This window comes from Miscanthus floridulus, chromosome 6 (assembly GCF_019320115.1).
Source record: "Miscanthus floridulus cultivar M001 chromosome 6, ASM1932011v1, whole genome shotgun sequence".
NCBI lineage: Eukaryota > Viridiplantae > Streptophyta > Magnoliopsida > Poales > Poaceae > Miscanthus > Miscanthus floridulus.
This window is the reverse complement of record NC_089585.1, coordinates 96,083,594-96,102,640: the sequence shown is the minus strand read 5'-3', so window position 1 is coordinate 96,102,640 and position 19,047 is coordinate 96,083,594. Positions and strand designations below refer to the sequence as shown.

The 19,047-nt window shown below is 49.3% G+C and overlaps 1 protein-coding gene across 1 annotated transcript; it reads right to left on the bottom strand.

Moving 5' to 3' along the window:
- Positions 1-2,304: 2,304 nt before the first annotated feature.
- On the bottom strand, positions 2,305-16,554 carry LOC136460855 (uncharacterized). Its single transcript, XM_066460401.1, has 10 exons — positions 16,367-16,554; positions 16,120-16,246; positions 11,282-11,323; positions 10,137-10,268; positions 9,545-10,054; positions 9,403-9,466; positions 8,991-9,130; positions 8,579-8,890; positions 7,695-7,970; positions 2,305-5,962 (listed from the first exon to the last, which is right to left on the bottom strand). Exons 1-10 carry the CDS (start codon positions 16,384-16,386, stop codon positions 3,212-3,214), a joined length of 4,374 nt encoding a protein of 1,457 aa, XP_066316498.1. The 5' UTR covers positions 16,387-16,554; the 3' UTR covers positions 2,305-3,211.
- Positions 16,555-19,047: the final 2,493 nt, after the last annotated feature.

Below are 19,047 nucleotides of genomic sequence, written 5' to 3'. Positions count from 1 at the left end.
GCTGACAGAGAAGACTGAGATACCAATAGAAACAGAGTTACAGAATGTGACAAGCAGCATTGTTGCTTAACGGCTCAGATGCAATATGACAAGAGCAATGGAGACAAAACGGGCTGCACACATAATGTAGATTGCAACACCAAATGAAAGGTTAATATTTAACCTAATAAGACAACTAAAAACATTACGTACTTATGACTCAAGGGAACAGACAGGTATAGATTATATAATTCATCCAGCCAAACTACTGCCGGCACAGCCGGAGTAGAGGACCTGCCACGATGCAATATGTTGTACGCACCATCGTATTGGTACGGGCAATCACACATAAAGGGCACCTTAGGTAGAGCTCCGGCTCTAACCAAAACAGCTTTAATTATGGTTTCATCTGTAGAGTAGGTTCACTTAAGGAGCTAAATTAGTTTTTGGACCGTTCGACAAAACAGTTTCACATAGTACATAGAAATGATGAAATGACTATAGTGCCTTTTTCTTTTCTTTTTCTTTCCTCTCCTATTTTTCTACCTTCGTTCCCTTCTCTCTCGGTCTCTCCTTATCTAATCGGCTGCCTCCCTCGCACAAGGTCGCACGGACGGTTTGGCCTCGTCTTTGAGCTCGTTCGTCGGAGCACATATCTGGTTCTCAGTCGTCGGAGCACACCACCACTTCTCCCCCCTACAGCGCGTCTGCTCGACTGCCAGCGCATGCTTCCGCCTCACCCGCGCTACGGCATGTTCAGCAAGCCACCTCCGCTCGCCCGTGCTTTGGTGGGTCCGCTCGCCTATCAGTTATGCCTCGGTCAGCCTCCGTCACAGCGCCTCCACCACCTGCCTTGCGTTTTTGCCCGCACAGTGAGGGCAGTTCGGGAAGGGCCCAGCACTCCAGACGGAGAACCTAGGGAAGCCAGTATTTACTCCTCTCATTCTCTGTCCTGCTTTCTCGCGGTTTTTTCGGCGCTTCTTCGAAGGAGCAGAGCAGCATGGACCCGTTTGGCTGATGGAGCGCTAAAACGACTCCTTGAGCTGTTTGAGAACCTCTACCAAACGCTACCATAATTGTGCTTTTCTGTTTTTTTTCTTGGGAAAATCGTGCTCTTCTGTTGTGCACTATTTGATGTGCACTGAGACGCGTGTACAGAGAAACAAGAGTAACGACAATGACAATGAAACTCATTACCGCCGCTACATGTTACAGCCTTAGAGAGTACATTACAGTCACTTGTTTGGTTCAATGGATAGATAGAACTGTGCACTGAGATGTGTGTACAGAGAAACAAGAACAATGACAGTGACAATGAAACTCATTACCGCTGCTACATGTTACAGTCTTACAGAGTACATTACAGTCACTTGTTTGGTTCAACGGATAGATAGAACTGCAAGAGGGAAAATAATGCATCAACAAAAACATGAAAAAGCTCATAGGAGAAGAACACATACCACTTGATCCAATCTGATTCTCAACAATCCAATTTGATGCAAATTGTCTTCTCCCCCATACGCCTCTCGAAGCTTCCCTTTCACTAAAACTCCCATCAAAATCAAGGACACAACCCACAATTAGGGTTTAGAGAAAAGATTGGGGTCAAAGAGAGAGGAGAGAGGGGGGAGGAAGAGGGAATGGGATGGGCCGCCCTCACTGTCAAGGATGCCACAGAACGTCGGTGGGTGGGGTTGTTGACGTCGGGAAGTTAACACTGGAGCACAGGGGCAGAGCCAAAGAAGAGAGCGGAGAGGGAGAGGAAGACATGGAGGGGTGTTATGCATTGTAACCAAATAACGTTGCGAGAGGAGCAGCAACGTTGTTGCGAAGGTATGTATCTATTAACTGGACCTGCGAGGGTATGATCATCCCCAGACATTGCATTAAGAAGAAGACATGCTCACGTAGGCCCAAAAAACCCCCGAACCCCTGCCCTACCCTTACACAGCGGTACCGTCACCCTGTGAGAACGGGCCGGTCCTTAGACCTGTGCTTTGGCGTGGGACAGATGAGGGGATTTTTTTAACCCCTGCCTAAAATTCGCTCCCACGGGGAGTCAAACCGAGGACCTGAGGAGTGCCGTCGGAACGCTCTAACCAGTTGGACTAGAGGCCCTTTGGCGTATGTATCTATTAACGTGGGAGCCGATTCCAGCCCAACTCAACTAAACAAGAAGTAATGGGCCTGTTCGACAGGACTGAAAAATACTGTTCCGGCTGATTGTTGTGAGAGAAAAATACTGTTCTGGCATGATGTGAACAGTAATTTCGTGAGGTGGCTGGCCAGCCAGCCGAACACAGCCAATGTTATCCTATAGCGGTGTGAACATAGCGTTGTGAACCGATAACGGGCCAAAAACCTCAACCAAACAACACCATTGTCTCTCTCCTGCCATGCACATATCACAGTGCATATCTAACGGTGCACAGCAGGAGAGCACATGCCCTCAAGGACAAAAATTAATTTCTCAGCTACGGTTACTGAGAACTAATCGTGGAGACCATCTCGTACTCGCTCGAGCCCGACCGTCTGCTCTTCAAACAGCACAAGAACGTGCCCCCAAGCCGCTGAAGATTGAACTAGCTAGGAGATCATGTGGTTAGTGCAAAGCGCGGCTGAAGATTGAATGTGAGGTTGCAGTTTTAGACACACCATTTGACCGAACTCAAAGTTTGTTTCAGATTGATTGTTATCTTCGTGGCTTTTCATTCTTTGTTGGGCACACATAAAGCTTTTGTTGGATGAGATTTGACAGAAGTCCTCGCTCCTTGAGCCATTCCAGATCAGGTACTATTCACTATTGCAAGTTGGTTGATGCCTATATGACGAGGTGAATGCCTATACAAAACTTCAAATGGTGATCGTCCTACAAAAGTATGAGTTGTAGTATTGTAACAATACTCAGCCAATGGAAGCCGTTTGTTACATTGTCTAGGACAAGGATGCACTGTACTCCATATGAATATTTCAAGACACTGATTCAATCTCTCTCAGTTTGTTCTTCCGTTTGCAGACGATATGACGAACTCATGCATAGCTGAGCACTTTCTATCAACTTGAACAACACCTGCCACGATCACTATCCAGTATGTTGTACCATCATACTGGTATGGTACGTAATCGCAGACTAAATACACGTATAACAACTGATTCCAAAGAAAAAAATGCCACCATCCTATAGACTATAGTGCACGACAGTTGCACAATTTGCTATCTTAGCTCACGGCTACTAAGAGCTAATGGTGGTCGTGGAGACCATCTCGTACTCGCCCGAGCCCAACCGTCTACTCTTCGAACAGCACAAGAACGCGCCCCCAAGCCGCTGCTGCAGGAACAGAAGCGCGGCGAGCAACGTAGCCCCGCACGGTATGGCGACGTCCCACGCGACGCCGAAGAGGTCGTCGCGAGGGCTCGCGTACATGTACGTCGTCGGCTTCCAGTTCCAGCTCGGCACGTAGTTGTGCTTCCTGAACACGTCGTACACGTGCGGCGCCGCGCGGATCACGGTGCCGCCGGCGTAGAACCACGGCGAGAGCGCCGTCACCCTGGAGCCCGAGAACGCGTTGGAGACGACCTGGGGTAGCAGGAACCCGTCCAGGATCAGCCCCGCGTAGGCCGCGAAGTCGTCCACCAACGCCGGTCCCGACGGGGCAGAAATAGAGAACGCACTTGCTCGTGGACCATCGCTCATGTGGACTATCCAGACCACGACTGCACCGAGGACGTACAGCGGGAGGCATATCCAGAGCGTGCTCCTCTCGGCGTCGGACGACGACGAGTCCTCGTGTTTGCTCCCCGCTGGATCCGTCGATCTCCGCGACAGGGCAAGCTGGAGGAGGCGCAGCTGCAGAACCAGCGCCAGCATGGTGCTGACCCTCAGCATGAACTCGTTCAGATCCAGCCACCCGGCGCTCGTCAGATGGAGGATGTACCGCCTCCGGGTGTCCGTGTACATGTCCTCGAGGTTGAGCACGAGAGGGATCGCGTAGCCAAGGGCCAGGACGACGAGCATGGTGACCGACGTGGCCGGGAGCGCCTCGGGGTGCTTGTTCACATGGCGCAGCTGCAGGGCGGTGAAGACGCAGGACAACGTCATGGAGACCACCATCATGATGCTCTCCATGTCCATCCTGGAGCTGGACTGCTCCATCTGCTGCACGGTCATCCCGTACGAGACGAAGTACATTGCTTCGAAGTACCGAGGATCGCCCTTCTTTCTCAGGCTCGTGATCGTCCCAATCCCACGCTCTCCCTCCACGGAGTTCACCGGAGCGAACTGGAAGGTCACTAGGACGTCGCAGTCGTCGGACGAACCATTGGTCACTTGGCACGCCACCAGGCACAGGGAGCCTGTCTTAATGTCATAGACACCCTCCGCGGAGATGCGTTGCAATTGCAACCGAGGCGAACTCGCATTCGCAGAGGCAACCTGGTATTCCAAACTGTAGCTGACATTCAACAGCCTCTGCTTGTTGACCTCCGCTGCTCCATGCTGAGAGAAGGCCGCGTCAGCCATCATCTCGTCCCCTTCAACCAAGGCGGAGCCAATGGTGACTGGCCTGGCATACCCGGTCAAACCTTGTTTCTCCAGGAAGAATCGGAACGTGAAGTCCCGATACGAGTAGTTACCGGGGAACCTGCCCTTGCGCTCCTTGCTCAACGCCGGGTTGGAGTCGTAGTGCTTCTTGGCCTCCTCCACCCGGGTGTAGTTGTAGCTGATGCCGGAGAGGTTGCCCCTGTAGCTCCCGGTTCTTGACACCGAGATCACGCCTGCTGTGTTGCCGGCGTCGCTGTTCCCGCTCGTGTTCCAGATCATCCCAGCCACGATGCTCCGGTCCCGGATCGACCACACAGCCGGGAACCAGAAGCTGACCCCGATCCCGCACTCGCGGACTTGTAGGTCGGCGCGGGGCTTGGCCGAACTCGCCACCCGGCACGCCCGCAGGCAGAGCTGGGTTCGCTTCGGGTCCCAGAACCCGTCGGCGACGAGCGCCTTGTCTCCGATCACGAAGGTACGCCTCCCCACTGCCGTGTAGTTGCTGGATGGTGAGGCGTCCGATTGATTGGCGTAGAACACCATGTACGCGCGCACGGCGCCGTCGGCGGCACAGCGCATCTGGTTCACGTACATACTCCCGTGGCGCAGCCGCAGCGGGAAGCTGCTGCTGCTAGCACCGTCGTGCTCATTGGGTCTGTACTCCAGGCTGTAGGAGCTTCGGAGCAGCGCCCTGAGCTGGTGGCACGAGTGGTCCCCCGCGGCCGCGCGGAGCACCTGTCGCACTGGGACGGGCGGCGCCGGGCAGGAGGCGGCCTGTCCGTACGCGTAGTCATCCTCGGCATACGCGAGGAGGGCGATGGGACCGAAGCCGGTGCCCTTGACGCTGCCGGTGACGAAGGGCCGGGAGAGGTTGGACGGCTGCGGCAGGTGGAGGCGGAGCACGACGTCAGAGAGGACGACCACACCGAAGCCATCTTCCCTAGCGTAAGAGCCGGAGCCGACCATGCAGAGCTCCGCCTCCGCGGTGGAAGTGGCGGTGGAGCTGTAGTAGTAGTAGCCGTCGAGGTCGAAAGACACGGAGTGGGGGCGGCCACTGTCGCGGGCGCGCCAGCCGAAGCGGGCGCGGGTCCCCTCGAGGGTGAGCGTGGCAGAGAGATGGGTAACGGCGGGTTCCGAGGTGGCCCTGGCCGAGCTGCCGCGGGGGTAGAAGGTCAGGGCGCGGGTGTAGGGACGGTCGCGGGCGAAGCGGAGATCGCCGCCGCCGGAGAAGTGACCGGCGGTGATCGAAGAAGGGACAGCGAGGTCTGCGCCATGGGATTGCTGCAGGTCGCGCGGGGGAGTGGAGCCGCAGAGCGTGGAGAAGGACGCTGCTTTGGCGGAGGGAAGCAGCAGCAGGAGGTGGAGGAGAAGGAAGTGGTGAGCGGAGGCGTCGTGCCTCTGAGGCCGCGCCATTCCGGCAAGTGGAGGCAGCAAGACGATGGGCTATTGCTGGTTTTATCGAGTAGCGTTGGTGCAGTCGCTTTTAGTAGTGGAGGAGACGAGGGAGACAATACCAAGGTTCGCGTGGTGGATACAAATTGTGTATCATGTTCATGTAGTACAATCTGCTGCTTCCTGCATCGTCCGCATTGCGCATTCACGAACGTATGCATAACGGCAGCTAAGAGATATACGATTGTATGGTTCAGAATTCTAAGGGAGAGTGGGAGACCAAGACCTCAGTTAGATACAAGATCAGTGAAACGTCAATACTTAGTGACCTGTTCGATCGGGCGGTATACTTTCCCTGAGTTTAACCGATACTGCTCCACTGCAGGACGAAGATGCGCGACTTCAAGTCGTCGGGAAAGATGCATTGCTCAGCACGGGCTGCAACTCAAGTGCTCACAGCCATAGTGCGCAATAATGGAGAAGTTACCGTTATCCATCCCCAGTCTCCACGAAACAAGACACACGTTTCATATCCATCCCAGTTTTCTTCAGTCAACCTTATCTTTGAACATAGGGGCTAGAGGCGATGATAGCAGACCCAAGGGTGGGACAGGAAGCAAGGGTGCACATCCACAGACCACAAGCATCGACTGAAGAGAAACAAAATTCAGTCACCTGAGGGAGGGATGCTATCACCGGAACTAACAATTTCTGAGGGTCTTCTGATTGTGTTGAGTGCCCTGTCGCTGGAAGTGGAAAAGGTAACCATGCAGACAGTGAAGCCAGAAAAAATTTTAAGAGGGGTTGAACAAAAGAATAGAGGTTTTTTTATCTTTCTACCTAATACATATATACATAAAATTTTAAGAGATGGCTTAAGGGGGCTGGACATGCCCAGGATCGGTAGGGCAGCCTCCGTCGCTGCATGCAGAAGTAATACAACCCGTCTGAAAAGGTAGAAAAAATACTACGGGGCGACGGATTATAGCGGAGCTAGCTCCACCGGCAACATCCATCCTTGCCGGCATTACACCATCTCCGCTGTTGCTCCGCCACCATAGGGCACACCCATCTTTTGGCTGCGGAGGACAGAACAACCTACTACATGACAGGCATAAGCTGACAGGGCTGGCTGAGATTACCAAGAACAAGAAGGGAACGAGGCAATGACCCAGGCGCGTTTGGATTCATTCAGCCTGTTGCTAAACTGGGCAGCCGGCCAAAATTCAGCCCGCTCCGATTTGGGCGCACAGAGGAAGAAAAACGAACAGCAAGTTACCAGCACTAGCTGGATTACTGGAGCAAGCCAAAATGCCAAATAGTAGGCCAACGACTGAAGTTTGGATTTGCTCCCACGAAGCGCGCCAGCCTGACAGAGAGCGTTGTCGCTTATCCGGCTTGTCTGTAAATGGCAAGAGCAATGCGGACACAACCGGCCGGCACACAAAGGTGCACAGGGGTAACACCACGCAAAAGATACACATGGCAGACTGATGTAAAAGTACTGTTTCTAATTCTAGATAGAATACGCCACGTGCAACTTGTGTCTAGAAAAGAATGGCAGACTGGGAGGATTTATAAAGAAACTAACGACCAAAAGCAGGGCTCAGTTAGTTGCACATGGTTTATTGTGGGCCTTTGTGCCCCCAAACATCCTTCTGGGGATAGAACCCAACTATGCCCCTCCCCAGAAGCAAAATCTGTCAATCCTCCTGTTGCGAAGCAAAATCTGTCAAGTGTCAACCTCCCTACTTTTGAACTTCCATTACTTGCTGCGCTATACCTTCAGTATGGTGTCTGCTTCAATGTTAGTATCTCCAGGATTCCGGAATTCATCACAGTTGACTCCTATATTGGTGAATTCCTTCAGTAGGTCCTCGAATAACGGCTTAAGTGAGGCCTTGAAGTTGTTGGAGCAACTTTTGTCACCCTCGTCAACATCCTGCACGCCGTCTCCGACAAGGCAACCAACTTGGGCACCGTCCATGTATGACTTGCATCCCTTCAGGATTTTGTGCCCATAGTTGCGGAAATGGCCAACAATGAAGTCCTCGAAATGCTGAAAAAGGGAACACACTTCAGATTTGGAAGCATTAAGACGGTGAGTCGAGGGTTAACCCTTTTTTTCATAAAGGGCTCATTGTTAGCTTTGTCAATCTACTCCACAAAGTTGCAAACACGTCAATGGCGCGGTGGTAGGTCCTCCGGTTGGGAGGCTGCCAGCCAAGGTTCAAATCCTGGGTTGCACGAAAATAAAGGTCCGCCGCTGTGTAACTATTTACAGAGATTTACGTGCTGTAGGTGCGTCATGGGAAGCCATCTTTCAGGGCCTTTTCTCGACCTTGCGGTAAGGAATTTTCCCTTGGGGATGTCGCGGATCTAACATTCTAATACTCTATTCGAGAGTTCTCAGCCATCTTTCAGGGCCTTTTCTCGACCTTGCGGTAAAGAAATTTCCCTTGGGGATGTCGCGGATCTAACATTCTAATACTCTATTCGAGAGTTCTCAGTATTTAGCAAGTTGTTCCTATCTAACGGAAGGCTCCTGGATCAAATGACAGACATTGTTTGTGGAGAAAGAGTTGTTTCTTAAGAAAACAGAGATAGATGCATCCACAAAAACTTATATAGCAAGCAAAAACATAAACAGATCATGCATCTCCATACCTTTGGTGGATTCCGAAGAGAGTACTGCATTGTTCTGCAGGATAGCAAAAACGTTTCTTCATTGTATGCCATAGATTGCTTCTCGCCTTGAGAAGTGTTAGCATGCATTGCATACCCAGGTTCATTGAAATAAGGTTTGGAATTCAACACTAACGCCTGAATGGAGACCAGGACTTGCAACATGGTTGAATTAGATGGGTTCCACATCTCGCATCCAGTACCAGACCAGGTGTTTAAGAGGCTAAGACAGACTTTACCACACTCATAGAGATTTGGGTTAAGCCGCAATCCTCCAGATCGGTAATTCACTAGCTGAAAGAACAGTCGTATCTATTGTCACGCATATTCTTATAAATGGAGAACAAAGGAAAACAAGCTTCCATAGATACATAGGGCATCAAAGTATTCTCACCGGAGGTTTACTTGGATATCGAGAAGGGAAATAGACATCAAAGAAGAAAAGCCCATCATGATATGGAGTGCCTGATGGTCCAACGATGACAGCTCTAAGCAAGTCCATTCTATCCTCATAAACTCGTACATATATTGTCTCTGTTCGATTTAGAAGAAAGTACCAGTAACTACATGAAAATATTGCACTACGCATGAAAACAATTTGCATCCATGGCATTTTCTGGTTAAGATTGAACTAGAAGTCATTTTAGACACACGTGAGAATTTTTAAAGATCGACACGTCTACTGAACTGTTGAGCATGTAGAAATGAGAGGGTAAAGGACAAACATTATGTGATCAATCTGTATTTAACAAACCTGTAACATCTTTAGAAAATTAGACCATGAATAGAAAACAATAGCCACTTACCTGGCAAATCCTTCTCTAAGACTTTCCACTCATGTTGAATCCGCTTCACCCAGGCCTTTGATGGCTGTTTATAAACCAACTTGATATTAAATTGTGAGGAAATAAAGTGAAGATAGAGTATGTCCAAAGTTTAAACAGCTACCTTCTTAACAGCATGAACATTCCTTTGGCCTGTCAATGCATAGAAATTGTCACTGTAGTCACTAACAGTATCAAACTGTTTAAATGTCTTGTACTTTTCATCAATTTCACTGTTGACGACCTTAGTTTGACTGGGCTGATGTGGCATCTCAGTTGAAGGCATGTACCCCCATGGTAAAACTGCTCCCGCACCAGGTGGAACATCCATGTAATTATTCGTACCAGAGCTAAAGCTGCTACCACTTTCCATCAGTGAAGTGCTATAATTATAGTATTTATTACTGTGATCCTCTCCAGGTGCCCCAACAAACTCATTAGAATAAAATGGGGGTAACAGTGCACCTCCATGATACGCTCCTAGGCCATCCCAAGGATAAAAATTTGTGGCAGGAATAGCAGTTGGACCAGCAACATTGTAATGATGACCTCCCAGGCCATCCCATGGGAAAGCATCTATGACAGGAATAGCACTTGGGCCAGCCAAATTTGTAGACATACCACTCTGTAGTTCCTGAACAGAAAAGGAAAAGTAAACCACTGGCATAGTATATAATAACCAAGGGAATATAAAACAAGTACACAAAATACAACACCGTTGTATGCTCTGGCCAATCCATATGAACAACTGCTTGCTTATTCTTCTGATTTGATATCTTCTCACCAATTATCATAACTCCATCAGGATCATCATCAGCATCAAGTTCAATTATGTCAGAAGGAATAACCTATATGTCGGACAAGTAACATATTTAGAACAGATAGGTCTTGTGGCACCATAACAACATGTTGGCACATTTAAAAAACCAAACTTAGATAATCAAGGTTCATGTACCAAGCATAAGCCTAAACAAAGCCAAAACAAAACTCATGAATAATCTCATTTCCAGAATACAAAGAACAGCTCACAAATACTATGTTAGTTTTGAAAGAAACAAGCTGCCTTTTCATAAGAAATTGATGCTCACATATTACCATGTACATCCAGAAAGCAAAAACAGAGAAATATAAAAAGTTAAGAATCACTTTAGATTTGCAGTCTGCAAAGAAAGGATTCACCCAAAAAAAAGTTGCAAACCCTGTTACAGCATAGGACAATCACATGAATTGTAAATAGATCTTACCAAAGGAAATAATAATGTTGCAATGGTCACAGTTATCTATAGAAGAAGAGAGGGGGGGCACTGAAGAAGGGTGTCATCATTTGGAAATCATGGTGATCAAAGTGTTCAGAAAATTGCGATGGCGACAACAAAGAAGGATAGGAGGCTTAAGTTTTCCTCAGTTTAGTGCCGGTTCACTGTTGAGTGTTGCCTTTTGTTTTGATTCCATTTTGCGGATTTGTCTAAGAACCCAAGAGTTGTATTGGATGGCTTTACTCATTCACTCGTGGATGTTGGTGGCCGGAATGCTTTTTATTCCTGAATCTAAAAAATAATACTAAGGTAGCCCCACACATTCCGTAAATCAATCACTAAAATACAAACTGATTAACTCCAACATTCGCAGTAGTCAGTGGATAGAGGAAGGAAAATTCAATAACTGCATGACAGCATGAAAATGCCATAACCAATGCTTGACATGCAGGTGACTGACATGTGGTACGTTTGCTTTGAAGGAAATTTCTTTGCTTTCAGGAGAGGATTTATAAAACTAGCATGCAGCCATGGTAAATAAATACTCCGCAGAAAGTAAAATGTGAGAAGTTGTAAGGCGGGAGCGCCAAAACGCAGAACTTAACTGCTTGGTTTGCTTTCTGAAATACAAAAGCAGGGGGAACCTCCTTTTCTAAAAAAAAAAGTAAAATGTGAGAAGTAGGCCACAAAAAAAATAAGTTGTCTATCCAAATTATCCTAGACCCTGATGAGAATGAGTTATATTCTGATCTTGGTTGATGTACATACATAACTACATGCCTGTTATCAGGCTTATCACAGGTTTCCATTGATCATCCAAATGCTGACCAGAAAAGGCTAAAACAGAACAGACCACGATCACCACAAGGAATTCCTCAAAGTAATGACTACAACATCCAAATCTATACTATAAAGGAGCGAAGAAATTGAAATTCCATTGTTACCATAAAAAATTCCTACCTAACTGGGATTGACATGTGGACCCACGAAAAGAACGACAGCAGGAACATATGAAACAGGCGTATTTCCTGTACAAGAGAACGCCTCCGCCGAACTTTTTTTCACCAAGGGCTTGTTACCCGCCCGCTTGTACCCGCCTGACACTATCGCGCGCGCCGCCCCTGTATCTCCATCCGTCACCTCTCCCTCCCTACGATCGCCGCCGCCCAAAGTGCCCGCCCGCGCAACCGCCGCATCCGCACCCTTCTTTCCTCCGCTCGCCCTATAGGCCGGCGCCCCCGCAACCGCCGCATCCGCACCCTTCTTCCCCGCGTCCGTTCCCCGGCGAGCGGACACGACCTCGCTCACGGGAAGCCGGTGGGAGGACACGCCAGTGCCGAGGACGACAGACGCCGCTCCTGGTGCACAGCATCTCCTCATCGAATCGAAGATCCGTTGATTTGATTGCCGGATGCGCTTGCCTTCAGATGGCCGCGTCGCTGCTCATGCTCGTCATAGGCATGGCAACCTTGATCGGCGCTGGCTCCGACGCCGACGATTGTGTCCCAGCAGCCGCGTGGAGGCGAAGGGTTCCGAGGAGCGCATCCAGGAGACCAGGACCAGGGCCGCCGATAGGGTCACAGTCACAGCAGCCGCGTGGAGGCGAAGAGTTCTGAGGTGCACATCTAGGACAAGGGCCCTCGCCGGCTCGCCCCTTCCCTCTGCGCTCCGAGACTCCGCCGTCCGCCCTCGCCCCTCTGCCGGCCGCCGGCCGCTGCCCAGCCCCAGCGCCCCAGCAGTGGCCGGCTGGCCGCCCTGGCGCCTCGGCCCCGCTCGGCTGGCCCCTCAGCTGCTAGGTGGCCAGGGTCCCCTGCCTGCTGAGCACGACTGCCCAGATGGCGGCGGCGCTGAAGCCGTACCGCGACAACGAGTTCCGCAACCTCCGTGGTGACGACTAGCAAGGCCCCTACCAGGAGCACCTACCTGCCGAGCCAGATGCCGGCGGCCCTAAAGCCTATGTTTTTTAAAAAAAAATCAAGGTATCCTGATCCCTAATTGTTAGAGTTGGATTACATTTTATGTTCTGTATTGCACATATTGTAATTCAGCAATGCATGTGTTTAGTTCCACATGCCATTTGTAGTTGGTTGATTTTGGCAGTTATGAAGAACTCAGATTCATTTTTAATTCTTGGGTTAAATGCAGACCATATTCCTTCAGGAAATTGGATTAGTTGACCCTGATAATAAGCTGAAGCCTAGCGATTTAGTTGGGATTAACAAAAACAGCTACTTGATACCGGACACATTGCCTTCAGAGTATGAGTCACGGGTTATGGCATTGGAATTTGGAAGTAGATGAGAAACCTACAGAGGATTACAATGACATTGGAGGACTTGAGAAACAGGTAATTTGCTTTCTACAACTGATGCATAGATATCATCTCCAACCCAAACATCGATAATAGATGTCTTTATGCTTTAGATTAGATGCAAAGATGGATATTCATATTTCTTCATTCCCTTGGAAGAAACTGAATTATAGTTTCTCATGCATTGAAAGGAAAGAGATTATTGCTAGCAGGTTGTAAATGAGCAAGGATGATACAGAGATTGTTGTGTCCCTGTCAATGTATGTTTTATGGTTTTATTGAAAAGTACTGATTAGCTGGCTTCTGTTGGTAAAGATACTGCATAGTTCAATTCAGTTCTTGGTATGAGGTGTTGTTAGTTTTGCACATGATGGCTATGCTGTGTTTATCTCAAGCAAATTCCCTGCTTCTTCCAAAGACAGCACTTGAGGGATACCATGCTAAAGTATCTGATGGTCTGCAATACAAAATACATTCATCACTGCTGTAGAAATATATATTTATTTTTTTATTGCTACAAAGGTGCATTTACAAATTTCAGCAGGCGTGTTTCTTGTCGGTTGTTTTATGGTAATTAAACTCTATGATTCCATCCACTTTTCAAATAGCAAACGAGCTTCTGTTGGAATATTTATCAAGACATCTGGGTTCTTGGAGTGTTCTATCCAACATGTTCTTTCTAGGATATCCCCAGAAAATAAGTGGGTGAGTTGCCTTCTCACTTGCAGAGAAGGCTTATAATTTTGAAGTTAATACTGTGGTTATTGTTCTTAACATCCATTTCGTGTAGGAAAGGTCTTGTTGTGTTGATGGCATGTCCCTTCTTCCATTGCAGGTTGATTAATTTAAATGTACCTCTTGCAGTGAATTCTACCTTCCAGGTGAGCATAAAGTAACTAGGTGCTTTGTCTTTATGCCTCTGAATGATAATATCAGTATACACCATACGCCATTTCTTTGTTGTTTTGCCTTCTGCTTGCCTTTAGGTTGTACTATGCTTTGTTATGTGATACCAATAGGATGCCAAGGCAGGAGTGGATTTATGGATTCTTTTTTAGGGATGTAAATCATATATAAGCCTGGTTTCGCCTTCCAGTATGAAACTGAATTTGACATTGGTGTCTGAGATTTATAATGCCTGGTATTTGAGAAGGTCTAGAATTGAAAGCACAAATAATGTTTTTTTGCCCGTTCTTTTTTGTTGTTAATTACAGTCCGGTCATCTGGTGATTATCACACCGAAAATGCAAATAGATAGCCAGTCTATAAAGGTTCTGAATATATGGTGAACTATGTAATTTTTGGCACTGAATCATCTGAGAATGCACATAAAACATCCTTATATTAATATTTGTAAAAACTGTACGCACTGCTTGCTTCAGGACTCTGAGCATGCAGAGGCAGGCTATTTGTACACATCATTCTTTTAAGTATTTTGCCTATGCTATTCACACCAGTATCTTAGTATAGCCATCCTACATAGATGTCTGTATATGTTTCTCAACTGAAAGTTTCAGTTTTTGTTTGTCAACCATTATTGCCACTGTTGTGATACCAGTATACCACATACATGCTCTTTTTTTCCCCACAAAAAAGGCATCTGACTGATTGTGTTGTAGGTGAAGCTCTGTTCCATAACATTGATAACAAGAAAAAAAATAAGGTTACTCTATTGCAGAGGTTGGAGCATCTCTGTAGCTCACTGTGGTTGTGATCAATGAAAAGTAAGCACACGCCCTTTTCTAACATGGATCCAAAAATGCTGCTGCTGCTCAAGGCTCCTGCCACCATGCATTGGTGAGTGCAAGTAGCAAATTAGTTCACGTATGAATGGCACAAAACTATATTTGGAAAAAATGCATTTTAGTAAAAAGAGCATGTCCTGACACAAGATGAAAAAGTTACAGTTTAACAGTAGCCGGTGAGGGTAGCAAAATTAAGGATGTTCTCTAGGATCATCATATTTTGATTAGCATTCTATTCAAGCTCAGAAGTTATCACAACAACATCGTATTTGAAGAAAATAGACTACTAGGTTTGCTAATAACCAGACCATCTCCAGCATTGTAAATCTGGCCAAATTTACTCATTTTTGCTGATCTGATCTTTTTTTGTTTAAGAGCAATGACCAGCGCTGTTATTCTAGGAGTGACATTACTTTTAAGTCAATTGTCTCCTTTTCCCCTCCTGTAGGCTGTAGCTAAGAGGAATACAAGCCTTAATTATTTGTTCCAATAAAAATCCTTTGCTCGCCACATGAGCCAGCGAGGGAAGAAGTGCTAGAAGACGGGAGGAGCTCATGGGAAGCGAGATGCCTCGGCTTGTAGAGGTTAGAAAATAATTGTAAGTCACAATAATGAATAATCACAAGTGCATTAATCTGCAACTCCATCATGCTAGAATCATCCATTATGAAAGATTTCTTATAGACACGTGCGTGTCGTGCGTGTCCACTAGTGGACAGTAAACAACAGCAGACTGCAAGACCAGACACCTGCTTGAAGCTATAATATCGATAATGCAAACACGATTCAGATAACAAAATGGTACAGCACAAAGTGCATCATAATCCAGCACCAGAAAGTTTAGATCAAATTCGTTCAATTCAAATCGCCCCGATACTAAACGCGGTTGCCAACCCAAATCAATTCCCCCACAATATACTCACGTGAGCACTACCAAACCACGGGGCTCACCACTGATTCTCACAAAAAGTTCACGGCCTGTTTGGTTCCAAATAAGTCACCTACTTATAAGTTAAAAAGTGAAATAAGTGACTGATTTTGCCAAACACCACCAACTCATAAGTCACCCCTGCTTATAAGAAATAAGCTGCCACCCTTTTCCACGTGGGGCCCACACCTTTCACTTAACAGGCATGAGCTTATAAGTCATCTACAATCAAATGACTTATAAATCACTATTTTCAGTCACCTGACTTATGGGACCAAAACAGGGCCTCACTATACGCGACCCAAAAAGTTGTGGACCCTTTATTCTCACAAATCGCCACACCCCAGTCGCGCATTAGAACTTCTCTACCGAGCACCAAACAGCCCACGGACGCCGAATAAAAACGATGGTTCGAAAACAGAGAGAGTGAAAGAAACGCGTTTCCGATTCCCGCTTCACCTGGGGCAGCTTCAGCTTCTTGCGACGGGAAGAGCTCCACTGAGCGGCAGTCTCCGCCGACACCTCGACGACGTCGGGGTCGTGGAGCACCAATCTCCACCCCTCCCCGGAGCCGGACGGGTAACCCCTGCAACCAGAACCAGCCACCAAACAAAACACGCGTGAGAAATTCAAAACTCGCCCCCCCAACCGCCCACAAAGGCGCGAAACGGCGCGCAAAAGGATCGCAGGAGGCCGGCGCGCTCACCTAGAAGAGCCCTCCGCCATCGACGCTGGAGGCGCGGGCGCCGCCAATGCGATCGCTCGCGGCGATGCGACGGCGGAGCGCGTGTGGCCGTCCGGGGTTTGGGTGCGGACCCAGGGGAAAATAGATTGTGCAGAAGGAGGCGTACTCCGTATGTGAAAGCGGAAGGAGGGCGTGGGGCGAGAGAAGAAGCAAAAAGGGTCAAAAGGGTCTCCAAATTTTGGCGTTTGCGCTCAGTCTATAAGGTTAGGGGAAGCAATGACGGGCCCTGCTTCCGGGGCCAGATAGGGGGGGCCCGCGTCTGACGCGGCTCTGGCTTCTGGCCTTCTGGGGATGTGGGGGCAGTGGAATACACCTGTCGCTCACCGTAGAGCTCGGTGTGGCTGGCACAGCGGCCAGCGGCACGGTGCGGTGGACGGCGGCTCTTTCCGTGATTTCCGTGGTTATTTTTACCAGGGAAAATGATGTTTTTCCCCATGTCCAGCAGTCTAATTGTGATTTTGTTTTTATTTTTTTAACTTTGTGATTTTGTTCCTGTTATTTTAAAACAAACCATCCGTTTGTCCCTAGTTTGGATGTCTGTTAGATGGACATGGAATAAATGAATTAAAAAAATCAAAATCCCTGCAAACAGAGGCACAAAGACCATGTTGCCCCTCATCTTATCTTCAACCTCCTGCTCGTCCAGCCATAGGCAAACCACACGGTCGGGGATAGATCGAGAGGGGGTGCACGCTTCTCCTCCGGAGTGGTCAGTGTCAGCTTAGCAAGCATCGCGGGGCGTGGCGCTCGCCCACGACCGCGGTGCGCGCAGAGCAGCAACGGTGCCCGGTCGCGACGCTCGGGTCAAGGCACGTGGGCGTCACGGCATGGCCGGCGGGCTTGAGGGAGAGGGAGGACCTCGCCTAGATCCACGCCGCTGGACAAGGAGATAGAGGAGCTCCTCGGTCCCCGTGCCGCGCCGTCGCTGGAGGGAGGAGATTGGGGGCTCCCCCGTGCCGCCACCGGATCCGACGTCCCCACGCTGAGCTGCCACCGGATCTGTCGTCCACGCGCCGCACCATCGCCGGAGGGAGGAGAGAGGGGGCTCGATCCCCTGCACCGCCACTAGATCTGGCCGGGGGAGCGGAGGAGCATCGCTGGATCTCGCCTCCCGTCGCATCACCCGCCTCGAGCCGCGAGGGACGCGGTTGCGGCCCTCGCCACCGCGCCGCGCGCGAGCTCCAGCCACCGCGCCGCCGGGGAGAGGAACGCCGCTGGGAGGGGAGTGGTGAGGCGCCGTCGGGCTAGAGAGGGGGAGGGAGGGGGAGGGGGCGCGCGTACGTGAGGAGAGAGTGCGGCGGCCGCCGCCGCCCCTTGTGTCGGGCTGGGAGACGCAGAGCGAGAAGGAGGGTAAAATCACAAGGGCATATTTGTCCTTTGTTACAAAAGTTAACACCGTTAGGAGTGGATGACGGAGCAGGGCCAAACTGGTGCTTTGTTTTGAAATCATAGGGGTAAATTCACAAAGTCAAAAAATAGGGGTAAAATCACAATTTCGATACAAAACAAGGGTACAAACGCAAGAGCCCTTTTTATTAATATATACAGAGCTTTGTTACGGGAGGAACGGTGGTTCCTCACTTGGAAATTATTTACTGCATCTATTAATTAAGAAAATTAATTATTTGTACTCAAGGGTAGTTTAGTACTTGATTCCCTAACCAATTCCACGAACAGGATGGAGTCGCTGCTGCCTGCTGTCGCGGGATCTCGCTGCTCTCTGCGTCACCGCCTCTAGGTCACCGGCTCGCCGCCTCACCACCTCGTCGCACGCCTTGCTGCCTCTCTGGGTTGGCGCCAATCGCATGGCTGTCGCCCTCACCACCACACGCCTCCGTAGGGTGATAGGGCCTGCAACGACGAACCTCCGTCGCCCTACAATGCCACACCGCCACCAGCATCTCGCATCACGTCGTGCCGCAGCAGGCCAGAAAGACCCGAAGCTGTTCTCTAGGATTGGCTTTGGGCTTTTCCTGCGTAGCTTAGGTGGAAGGCGAAGGAGGCCTCCTTTCGGGGGCCCGAGCCATCGGTGAGATACCACTCTGGAAGAGCTCGGATCCTAACCTTGTGTTAGACCTACGGGCCAAGGGACAGTCTCAGGTCGAAAGTTTCTACAGGAAGTAGGCCTCCCAAAAGGTAACAGAGGCATGCAAAGGTATCCTTTGACCAGACGGACATTGGTCCTCGAGTGCAAAGGCAGAAGGAAGCTTGACTGCAAGACTCACCCGTCGGGCAGAGACGAAAGTCGGCCTTAGTGATCCGACGGTGCCGAGTGGAAGGGCCATCGCTCAACGGATAAAAGTTACTCTAGAGATAACAGGCTGATCTTCCCCAAGAGTCCACATCGACAGGAAGGTTTGGCACCTCGATGTCGGCTCTTCGTCACCTGGAGGTGTAGGCGGTTCCTAGGGTTGGGTTGTTCGCCCATTAATGCGCGTTGCCACAATATGAAAGGAAGCTAGGAAGAGTTCTGTTTTGAACCTGTTGCAAGTTGGTGAGGCAACTCCCAGGTGGCTCTGCTTGATTACGTGCTGCAGCTGCAAAGCTCCACGAAGCAGTCTCTACGGAGGATGAAGGTCTGTGCAGTGCTCCTCGATGGTGTTCCGAGGTCGGCACTGTTGGACGGCGTCCTGGCGTCTGTG

What these genes read in the sequence shown, in the direction of transcription:
- LOC136460855 (XM_066460401.1), bottom strand. Translation starts at nt 16,386, where the DNA reads ATGGCGGAGGGCTCTTCTAG. An exon ending in CTTAGAGAAGGATTTGCCAG is followed by an intron (nt 9,131 to 9,402) that starts GTAAGTGGCTAT and finishes TAAATCGAACAG; the next exon opens with AGACAATATATGTACGAGTT. An exon ending in AAGCAGACACCATACTGAAG is followed by an intron (nt 5,963 to 7,694) that starts GTATAGCGCAGC and finishes AACCAGCAATAG; the next exon opens with CCCATCGTCTTGCTGCCTCC.